This window comes from Phyllopteryx taeniolatus, chromosome 2, assembly GCF_024500385.1.
Source record: "Phyllopteryx taeniolatus isolate TA_2022b chromosome 2, UOR_Ptae_1.2, whole genome shotgun sequence".
Lineage (NCBI taxonomy): Eukaryota > Metazoa > Chordata > Actinopteri > Syngnathiformes > Syngnathidae > Phyllopteryx > Phyllopteryx taeniolatus.
Genome location: NC_084503.1, coordinates 18,431,957 through 18,443,808, shown reverse-complemented (window position 1 = coordinate 18,443,808; position 11,852 = coordinate 18,431,957). Strand labels below are relative to the sequence as shown.

The following is an 11,852-nucleotide window of genomic DNA, read 5'->3' as shown; positions in this document are numbered from 1 at the left end:
CTCGAGAAATGTTTGCTTAATCACATCAAGGCTTGTCTTCCACCCACCCTGCCCATCTGCACTGCCCTCCAAACTGTGTACTGCACCACCTGGAATAACCCAAGACCTATGCATGGCTGTTGTTTGTGGATTAAAGCCATGCTTTCAATCCCATCCTACCCATCAGGCGGTTCCTCAAAGTGCACAACCTGGGCATGGAGCACAATATCTTTGTGTGGACCAAGGAATGTCTGACTAACAGGCTTCAATCAGTCAGCATAGGCACTAACCCCTACTCCACTCTGACACTGAGCACCAGTGCCCCACAAGGCTGTGTGCTAAGTCCCTTCCTTTACTCCCTGTACACCCATGACAAAAGTGCAGAGAATTAGAAAAACTGCAAAACACATTCTCAACTCACAGAAACCACCTCTGAACCACATCTTCACCACCTGTTCCTTGCAGAAGTCACACAACATCCTCAAAGACCCTTTCCACCCTGCCTATAACCTTTTTGAAGTTTTGCCACGTGGAAAGAGATTCAGATCTATAAACACACAAGCCACACGCTTCTGGACCAGTTTGTACCCCACAACCATAACCAGAATGAACTTAAACACAAAACATGAGCGCGTATTAATGTGAAATATCTGACTAATGAGTACCCAGAGAAAACCCACGCAGGCACGGGGAGAACATGCAAACTCCACAGGTGGGGCTGGGATTTGAACCCTGGTCCTCGGAACTGGGAGGCAGATGCGCTAACCAGTTGTCCATCATGGCGTCGTGATGATATGCATAATCTTTTAATCTTTTGACTCCACCTTAATTTTGTGCAAATTGTGTCATAAAGACAATAAAGTGTGTTTAATTTTCTAGTAGTTGAAGTGTTAGGAAAAAAAATACAAAACCAGCATTTAATTTTTTTATTTTTTTAATCTGATCATTTACAACAATTTATTATAAATTTCAGACGATATGAAATAAAGTAAAAAAGAAACTTTGACTGTTATTACAAGCTACAAACATATTTGCAGTGTAAAGAAGGTACAAGTTTAAACAACTAAAGATACAATGACATTAAATATGTAACAAACATCATAATGTCCCCTAGACAGGTAAACCTAAAACTTCACAGTTTTACAAATACTCTACAGAATGTCAGAACTTGAAATGCAGCATCACTTCAGAAAGCAGAATGGTTCCATCTGTGCATTGGATGTGATCATAATGTTTAGATGGACATTTTCAATGGAACTCTCTCCTGGTTTGTGTTACCTGGCTTTTTGGGGTTCTGGTAGGACAGTCGCACAAACACAACAACGAGGATTGTTCCTAATTTAAAAAAAAAAAAAAAAAGCAAGCACAATAAGAAAACCTGAGATAATAAACCACACCACAATGTCACATATTTAATGAATATAGAAAGACTAGGAGGAAAGCATAAACAAATCCATCAACAATATTTCTATCTGACAATAATTGTGATGTTACATGTCACTTTCAAAGTATGCGTGTAATAAGTACTGACCTACAACTGCAAATGTGCCAAGCAGAATGCCGACTGCAGACTGGATAGTTGGCATGCCCTGCAGCTGCTTGGCTGCCATTTTACAGTTCCCCCTGATGTTGCAAGGACACACCGTCACTGAAAGGAGAGGATAGAACGACTCAGTCATCGTACCACATAGCACAATAACCATTCAGATTAGAGACAGGCTATAATACATGTAATGCTCGGGATTTGACGTCCATTCTTTAGAAGTCATGTAAATTGAATGTGCAGTTTTTCTACAGAACAAAAATGTTTCTCCTGTAATGGTTTATATAAACAATTGTGTGAGATAACCATGTAGAGAAGTGTTATAACATTGACAGGCATTCCAATTACCTCCCTCATCTCTTTATCACATTTGTTTGAAGTACTGGTACATGAAAAGTAAAACAAATAAATAAAATAAAATAGATAGATAGATAAATAGACAGGGCCAGCTGGATGTCAATGGCTGAAGACTATTTGGTCAATGGGAGTCCCCCTGCATCACTAGAATAGAACTAGGCTAAATTGGCACACTGGGTTGGTTTATCCCTTGTGCCAAAGTATAACCTCCCTGGCGGTTGGTCACCAATAAGAGCGTAGCTATTAGCTACCTGGTAAGTTTATGAAGGTGCTCCTGGGAGGTGAGCTGCTGTCAGAGATGGTGAAGGGTACGGTGTAAACCTCGGGGGCCAGATATGGTGTGTTCAGGGATAGGTTGGTGTGAGTATCTGAAGAGAAAAAACAAAACAAAAACAAATTTACTTGCATAGACTAATGTGTTTTCAGATCTCTGCTGGAAATGGCAAATTTAAGTGTGACATGTGCAGTGTGTGTTGACCAAACAAAACTGAATTGCACGGAACTGATTGACTGTGACTGGGTGGTGACTAGATAAAAGCCCAAATATCATGCTTGCATGGGTGTGGTGTGGAAGAACTTGAGATACAGTACCTGACCTCAAATCCCAAACACATTGAACTACAACTGATGAAAGGACAACATACATTAGGTTTACAACACACACACACACACCTACACACACACACACATACACACACCAAAATCTCATTGTCCGTCTCCACTGCAAATACATTTCAGAATTCACCAGAGACATAACACCCATACACTTTTGTGGCGTGTGCTCGAGTGGGGGTCTTTATCTTATCTGTGCAAATCAGTTTAAAATACACGGCTGGCTGTATGACGTGAGACTAGCCCTGTAAAGAGAAGCGGTTATCAAATTGTTTGAACTCTTATCAGAGGTTCTTACACTTGTACCTTACCATCAACCCCCTTCATGTTCCATTTGCCAGTCAAAACAACAAGAGCTGTGCGGCACTTAAATCCAGTTTACTGGTTTTCTTTTGTTTTCCTCTCTGCTCTGTTTTATATATGTGGCGCAACACTCTGCAGGTTTGTTTTGTAAGCTTTTACAATGCCAAAGGTTAATCACATTAAATGAATCAAATTCATAATAGATGAGTCATGGCCGCTCAGTGCGAGCGGAAATTAGACATTTGTAGGGCCTCATTTGCATCGATCGACACAAAAACACCAACCATTGATGACTAGGTGCAACACTTTCTGCGCGATTCCTGTTTAAGCCTCATTGAGCTGGAAAGAACCAGTTGATGACGGCAAAGAAATTATGCAGTTCAGTTGCGAGTTGTAATTACAGGTGAGCTCAATCAATACCCACAGCAACAGGAGAGCGGAAGCACAAGATGGAACACCGCAGAGGAAAATGGTTGAGATGTGGTAAATTGACCTCTTGTAATGCACCTATATAGTGCTTACATCTTTCTACAAAAAAAAAATAGGGATTGGACTTTAATGCATTAATCATGATTAATTAATTATAAAAAAATAATACATTTTAATAGTATATTGTGTTCCAAACAACGCAGAACCTTTCTCAGTGCACGTTATCCTGGTACACTGATTACACTGATGCACACGTCATAGCTTGACTACCAAGATGGGGGAATTGGATGAAACAGCGTTGCTAGAACTGATGAGGGGGAAATTTCTTTTTAAAAAAAACAAAACAAAACAAAAACTCCCTTATTTATGGAAGCCTCGATAACCGTGGTTAAAATTGTGCAACAAGGAGTTTTGATACCAACAAAGCACTTGAACCCTCCAACATGTGATCCAACTTTTCAACTGCCACGCAGAAACCATTTAAAGGCAATACTGTTCTAAAATAACTGTCAAAAAATCGCACTTTAACCTGGAGAATCCATGGGGTCGAATTTGGCCGCCGTTAATTGCTGCTACCAAAAATGAACAAACAAACAAAATTGTCAAATTTAACTTCAAAAGCCCAGAGTGCTACTTCTGGCCCCTGCATAGAGACACTTAATGGATGAATATTGAACTGACATGAGCCAAAGTGGTAGTGACAAGATGGCTGACCACATGCTGTTTTGTTGAGCTGGAAACCTACCCAAACAGAATCGTCTTCTCAGAAAACCAGCGCTTGGTAAAATTCTGTATTTTTGATAATCTATTTAATTTTAGCTTGCAGAATGCCGAGAAGTACATTTTATATTCTTTTGTTTTTGATAAATTAGCTACTCTGAGCTAATTTAAAAAAACGATGGGCCAAAAATGACCCTCTGGGTGTATGGGTTAAAAACTGTTGGGTCAAAAATGACCCTTTGGTTCTGTGAGTGACTTTGGGAGTTTGGTGACAGTCCTGCATTTGGCTAAAGCCTTGAAATAAATTCATTTGTATATATTTTACTAAGGCAGCACGGTGGATGACTGGTTAGAGCGTCTGCCTCACAGTTCTTAGGACCGGGGTTCAATCCGGGGGAGTTTGCATGTTCTCCCCGTGCCTGCGTGGGTTTTCTCCGGGCGTGGGTTTCCTCCCACATCCCACAAACATACATGGTAGGTTAATTGGCAACTCTAAATTGCCTGTAGGTATGAATGTGAGTGCGAATGGTTGTTTATTTATATGTGCCCTGCGATTGGCTGGCAACCAGTTCAGGGTGTACCCCGCCTCGTGCCCGATCACAGCTGAGATAGGCTCCAACACGCCCGCGACCCTAGTGAGGAGAAGCGGCTCAGAAAATGGATGGATGGATGGATGGATGGATATTTTACTAAGTTACCTGAGTAGTACAGACCGCATCGCCCATTGCCCCGTCAAGGAGGAACATCGCTGTCGATGTTCTGTGTGCAAGAACCTCAAAACGGAAATGCACTGTGAAAAATGTGCAGTTCCTCTCTGCATCAACAAAAAAAGAAATTGTTTCAAAGATCACCACAATGTCTAGTGTGAGTTCCTCTCTCTAGCAGAACAGATTTTTGGATAAGCAAAGACCCACGGTGTTAGTTTTTTTCAGTCGTGATTTTGGCCTTGTGTTCTTGTTTCCATTGGCCAAAGTGTGTTTGTACATTTGAAATCCAGTTCTAACATGCAACAAATAAAGCAAAAAAAAACAAACAAACAAAAAAAAAAAACATTGTTAAATGTAGCTGTGTGGTTGAGTGATTATTTTCCTAAATTTAAAACAGTTTATATTGACGGTGTTTTTTATTGTGATTCTTTGAAATTATACGGCTAAAGCCCAAGGGGTCAAATTTGGCCCTAAACCTAAATTAGGGAAAAAAGGGTTAACATTGAAAAAGTGGATATTTTGGTCTTCAGTGAACCTGTAACAGTCATTTAATGGATAGTTCATAATTTTTTATTTTAGGTCTGTTTAATTTAGGCCAGGGATATTTTCTATACATTTTTCTGCTGTTTTTGTATGTTTAACATTTCATAAACAATGTTGCTTTTTAGGACAAATATTGTGATATTATAAAAAATGTGATTAATCGAGATTAATTAATTACAAAGCCTCTAATTTAGTAATTTATTTTAATCGAGTCCCCCAAGGACCACGTGAGTAGCCCATGGGCCTGTTTTTAAAAAAAAAAGCTCACCAGTGACAGGAAATTGTGATTTCCTAAGAATATTGTGGAAGTGAATGCAGCCCTATGGGGGGCAATGCAGCTGCAAGTCAGTGCAAACTGTAGGCCGATCCCAAGCCCGGATAAATGTAGAGGGTTGCGTCAGGAAGGGCATCCGGCTTAAAACTTTGCCAAACAAATATGAGCGTTCATCCAAAGAATTCCATACCGGATCGGTCGTGGCCCGGGTTAACAACGTCCGCCACCGGTGCCGTCAGCCTGCAGGGCGCCGTTGGAAATTCAGCTACTGTGGGTCGAAGTCAAAGAAGAAGAAGAGGTGGAAAGCGGGTTCTTTGGCAGAAAGAGAAGAGGAAAGCACAGAGCCTAGAACTGAATGTGGGGACTTTGAATGTTGGGACTATGACAGGAAAATCTCAGGAGTTGGTTGACATGAGCATTAGGAGAAAGGTTGATATATTGTGTGTCCAGGAGACCAGGTGGAAAAGCAGTAAGGCTAGAAGTTTAGGGGCAGGGTTTAAATTATTTTACCATGGTGTAGATGGGAAGAGAAATTGAGTCGGGGTTATTTTAAAAGAAGAGTTGGCTAAGAATGTCTTGGAGGTGAAAAGAGTATCAGATCGAGTGATGAGGCTGAAACTTGAAATTGAGGGTGTTACGTGTAATGTGATTAGTGGCTATGCCCCACAGGTAGGATGTGACCTAGAGGTGAAAGAGAAATTCTGGAAGGAGCTAGACGAAGTAGTTCTGAGCATCCCAGACAGAGAGAGAGTCGTAATTGGTGCAGATTGTAATGGACATGTTGGTGAAGGAAATAGGGGTGATGAAGAAGTGATGGGTAAGTACGGCATCCAGGAAAGGAACTTGGAGGGACAGATGGTGGTAGACTTTGCAACAAGGATGCAAATGGCTGTAGTGAACACTTTTTTCCAGAAGAGGCACGAACATAGGGTGTCCTACAAGAGCGGAGGTAGACGTACGCAGGTGGATTACATCTTGTGCAGACGATGTAATCTGAAGGAGGTTCCCAACTGTAAGGTAGTGGTAGGGGAGAGAGTGGCTAGACAGCATAGGATGGTGGTGTGTAAGATGACTCTGGTGGTGGGGAGGAAGATTAGGAAGACAAAGGCAGAGAAGAGAACCATGTGGTGGAAGCTGAGACAGGACGAGTGTTGTGCAGCTTTTTGGGAAGAGGGGAGACAGGCTCATGGTGGACAGGAGGAGCTTCCAGAAGACTGGACCTCTGCAGCCAAGTTGATCAGAGAGGCAGGCAGGAAAGGAGAGAAGGAGACTTGGTGTGGAACCTCACAGTACAGGAAATCATATAAGGAAAAGGGTTAGCTAAGAAGAAGTGGGACACTGAGAGGACCGAGGAGAGGCTAAAGGAATACATTGAGATGCGCCACAGGGCAAATGTAGAAGTGGCAAAGGCCAAACAAGAGGCATATGATGACATGTATGACAGGTTGGACACTAAAGAAGGAGAAAAGGATCTATACAGGCTGGCCAGACAGAGGGATAGAGATGGTAAGGATGTGCAGCAGGTTAGGGTGATTAAGGATAGAGATGGAAATATGTTGACTGGTGCCAGCAGTGTGCTAGCTAGATGAAAAGAATACTTCGAGGAGATAATGAATGAGGAAAATGAGAGAGAAGGGAGAGTAGAAGCGGCAAGTATGGTGGACCACGAAGTGGCAATGATTAGTAAGGGGGAAGTTAGAAAGGCATTAAAGAGGATGAAAAATGGAAAGGCAGTTGGTCATGATGACATTTCTGTGGAGGTATGGAAGCATCTAGGAGAGGTGGCTGTGGAGTTTTTGACCAGCTTGTTCAATACAATTCTAGCATGTGAGAAGATGCCTGAGGAATGTAGGAAAAGTGTTCTGGTGCCCATTTTTAAGAACAAGGGTGATGTGCAGAGCTGTGGGAACTATAGTGGAATAAAGTTGATGAGCCACACAATGAAGTTATGGGAAAGAGTAGTGGAGGCTAAACTCAGGACAGAAGTGAGATAATGAATGAGGAAAATGAGAGAGAAGGGAGAGTAGAAGCGGCAAGTATGGTGGACCACGAAGTGGCAATGATTAGTAAGGGGGAAGTTAGAAAGGCATTAAAGAGGATGAAAAATGGAAAGGCAGTTGGTCGTGATGACATTTCTGTGGAGGTATGGAAGCATCTAGGAGAGGTGGCTGTGGAGTTTTTGACCAGCTTGTTCAATACAATTCTAGCATGTGAGAAGATGCCTGAGGAATGTAGGAAAAGTGTTCTGGTGCCCATTTTTAAGAACAAGGGTGATGTGCAGAGCTGTGGGAACTATAGTGGAATAAAGTTGATGAGCCACACAATGAAGTTATGGGAAAGAGTAGTGGAGGCTAAACTCAGGACAGAAGTGAGTATTTTGCGAGCAACAGTATGGTTTCACGCCTAGAAAGAGTACCACAGATGCATTATTTGCCTTGAGGATGTTGATTGAAAAGTACAGAGAAGGTCAGAAGGAGCTACATTGTGACTTTGTAGATCCCGGTTTCCACATTCATCGAGCGGACCGCGACATGGAATCATCGGGGAAAACAAAGGGCGGCGGGATATGCCTCTATATCAACGAAAAATGGTGTACGGACGTCACGGTGATCAGCACACACTGCAGCCCGCATTTGGAGTCGCTATTCGTAAACTGTAAACCATTCTACTCGCCACGTGAGTTCGCATCATTCATTCTCGCTGCCGTCTATATTCCGCCTCAAGCTAACACGAACGCCGCATTGCTAACGCTCGCCGATCAAGTCAACGAAATTGAAAAAAAACACCCCGACTCACCCCTCATTATTCTCGGGGACTTTAACAAAGCTAAACTCAACCACGAACTCCCTAAATACAAGCAGCACATCGACTGTCCTACCAGGGAAAATAATACTTTAGACCACTGCTACACCACGGTAAAAAACGCATACCGTGCTATACCTCGTGCAGCCTTGGGCTCGTCTGATCACTGCTTAATTCACTTAATACCGACGTACAGGCAAGAACTTAAATGTGCGAAGCCTACAGTGAAAACAGTCAAAAAGTGGACAAATGAAGCCAAGATGGAACTTCAAAGCTGCTTAGACTGCACAGACTGGAGTGTCTTTGAAAATTCAGCTGGCAGCCTGGATGAATATACGGACACTGTCACATCCTATATCAGTTTCTGTGAAGAGGTCTGTGTTCCAACAAAATCATTTCGCACATTCAACAACAATAAGCCGTGGTTCACTGCTAAACTTAAGCAGCTTCGCCAAGCTAAGGAGGACGCATATCAGAGCGGGGACAGGGCCCTGTATAATCGAGCTAGAAACCAGCTGACCAAAGAAATTAACATTGCAAAGAGGATCTATACAGCAAAGTTGGAAAAACAGTTTAGCGCAAACGACTCTAAATCAGTCTGGCATGCATTCCAGTCGCTGACTAATTACAAGCGACGATCCCCCCAAGCTGAGAACAATAGCACACTAGCCAACGACTTGAATACCTTCTACTGCAGATTTGAAAAGGACAGTTTCACACCACACACCAACCCGGCCCCACCCGCGACCACAATCACACCTCTGACCTCTGCGTTAACCATCCATGAACAGGATGTGAGACGCATCTTCAAACAACAAAAGATTAACAAAGCGGCAGGCCCGGACCACGTGTCTCCATCCTGCCTCAAAGTCTGCGCGGACCAGCTCGCGCCAGTCTTCACTCAGATCTTCAACAGATCACTGGAAATGTGCGAAGTTCCATCCTGCTTCAAACGCTCCACCATCATCCCAGTCCCCAAGAAACCTGCAATCTCGGGTCTGAATGACTACAGGCCTGTCGCTTTGACATCTGTGGTCATGAAGTCCTTTGAACGTCTTGTGCTGGACCACCTCAAGAGTGTCACAGGTCCCCTGCTGGACCCCCTGCAGTTTGCCTACCAAGCGAACAGATCTGCGGATGATGCAGTCAACATGGGACTGCACTTCATCCTAGAACACCTCGACAGTGCAGGGACCTACGCGAGGATCCTGTTCGTGGACTTCAGCTCAGCGTTCAACACCATCATCCCTGAACTCCTTTCATCCAAGCTTCTCCAGCTCAGCGTCTCACCTGCCATCTGCCAGTGGATCTACAGCTTTCTGACGGGCAGGACACAGCAGGTCAGGCTGGGGGAGGCCACCTCATCCACACGCAGCATCAGCACTGGGGCGCCCCAAGGTTGTGTCCTCTCTCCGCTGCTCTTCTCTCTCTACACGAACGACTGCACCTCAGCGAACCCGACTGTCAAACTCCTGAAGTTTGCAGATGACACCACTGTCATCGGCCTCATCAAGGACGGCGACGAGTCTGCATATCGACAGGAAGCGGAGCGGCTGGAGCTGTGGTGCGGCCGACACAACCTGGAGCTGAACACGCTCAAGACTGTAGAGATGATCGTGGACTTCAGGAGGCATCCTTCGCCACAGCTGCCCCTCACGCTGTCCAGCTGCCTTGTGTCAACCGTCGAGACCTTCAAGTTCCTGGGAATTACAATCTCCCAGGACCTGAAGTGGGCGACCAACATCAACTCCGTCCTCAAAAAGGCCCAGCAGAGGATGTACTTCCTGCGGCTTCTGAGAAAGCATGGCCTGCCACCGGAGCTGCTGAGACAGTTCTACACAGCGGTCATCGAATCAGTCCTGTGTTCTTCCATCACAGTCTGGTTTGGTGCTGCTACAAAAAAGGACAAACTCCGACTGCAACGGACAATCAAAACTGCTGAAAGGATTGTCGGTACCCCCCTACCCACCCTTGAGGACTTGCACGCTGCCAGAACTAAGACAAGGGCGTGCAAAATCCTCTCGGACCCTCCCCACCCCGGTCACCAGCTCTTCCAGCTCCTTCCCTCAGGTAGGCGCTACCGATCAATGCAAACTAGAACTAGTAGACATTCCAACAGCTTCTTCCCTCTTGCAATCAACTTCTTGAACAGCTAACTTACAATTCCATTACAACAAGCTGGCAATTTTTTGACTTGAGTTCGTTGTCACATTTCTGTATTCTGTATTATGTATTACTCGTGCACTCACTGTAGTTGTCTCGCCGTGCTGCGCTATTTGCATATAGTGGCCACTCATGCCAGAGTAGTATCTGCTTCATTTGCACACTGATTGAGGAGTATCTGTAACATTTGCACAACCATTGTCCCAGATTATCGCAGTACTCGTCACTTTAAACCGCATACACTCCTTGAAGTCTCAGTGCCCTTTGCACAATGGTCATTGCACCAGACTATTGCGTCATTAGCCATTCGAACTGAGGACTCTGCATCTTTTTGCACAATTGTTGTTTGTTGTTGTTTTTTGTCAATGTCTTTATGTCTCCAAAGTGTTCTGTAAATTGACTGTCTGTTGTACTAGAGCGGCTCCAACTACCGGAGACAAATTCCTTGTGTGTTTTGGACATACTTGGCAAATAAAGATGATTCTGATTCTGATTCTGATTCTGATCTAGAGAAAGCCTATGACAGAGTACCCAGAGAGGAACTGTGGTACTGCATGCGGACGTCTGGCGTGGCAGAGATGTTAGAATAATACAGGACATGTACGAGGGCAGCAGAACAGCGGTGTGGTGTGCTGTAGGTGTGACAGACGAATTTAAGGTGGACGTGGGACTGCATCAGGGATCAGGGATGAGCCCCTTCCTTTTTGCAGTGGTGATGGATAGGCTGACAGATGAGGTTAGACTGGAATCCCCGTGGACCATGATGTTTGCTGATGACATTGTGATCTGGAGTGAAAGCAGGGAGCAGCTGGAGGACCAGTTAGAAAGATGGAGGCATGCACTGGGAAGCAGAGGAATGAAGATTAGCCGAAGTAAGACAGAATATATGTGCATGAATGAGAGGGGTGGTGGGGGAAGAGTGAGGCTACAGGGAGAAGAGATAGCAAGGGTGGAGGACTTTAAATACTTGGGGTCAACCGTCCAGAGCAATGGTGAGTGTGGTCAAGAAGTGAAGAAACGGGTTCAAGCAGGTTGGAACGGGTGCAGGAAGGTGTCAGGTGTGTTATGTGACAGAAGAGTCTCTGCTAGGATGAAGGGCAATGTTTATACAACAGTGGTGAGGCCAGCCATGATGTACGGATTAGAGACAGTGGCACTGAAGAGACAACAGGAAGCAGAGCTGGAGGTGGCGGAAATGAAGATGCTGAGGTTCGCTCTAGGAGTGACCAGGTTTGAAAAATTAGAAATGACCTCATCAGAGGGAGATGTTTTGGAGAAAAAGTTAGAGAGAGCAGACTTCGATGGTTTGGACATGTCCAGAGGAGAGAGAATGAGTATATTGGTAGAAGGATGATGAGGATGGAGCTGCCAGGCAAGAGAGCTAGAGGAAGACCAAAGAGAAGGTTGATGGATGTTGTGA

The 11,852-nt window shown here is 44.3% G+C and overlaps 1 protein-coding gene across 4 annotated transcripts in view; it reads right to left on the bottom strand.

The window, feature by feature from the left end:
* Positions 1-890: 890 nt before the first annotated feature.
* cdh16 (cadherin 16, KSP-cadherin) overlaps positions 891-11,852 on the bottom strand; it is a 33,105-nt gene continuing 22,143 nt past the window's right edge. For 3 of the 4 annotated variants that reach the window (XM_061763673.1, XM_061763691.1, XM_061763701.1), the window contains 4 exons: positions 2,131-2,247; positions 1,511-1,627; positions 1,258-1,314; positions 891-1,187 (listed from right to left, as the gene is read on the bottom strand). In XM_061763673.1, the coding sequence (XP_061619657.1) occupies positions 1,141-1,187; positions 1,258-1,314; positions 1,511-1,627; positions 2,131-2,247 (338 nt within the window). In that variant the 3' untranslated portion in view covers positions 891-1,140. Of the gene's footprint in view, positions 1,315-1,510; positions 1,628-2,130; positions 2,248-11,852 lie in introns of all 4 variants that reach the window. The other variant, XM_061763683.1, reaches the window with a different exon arrangement.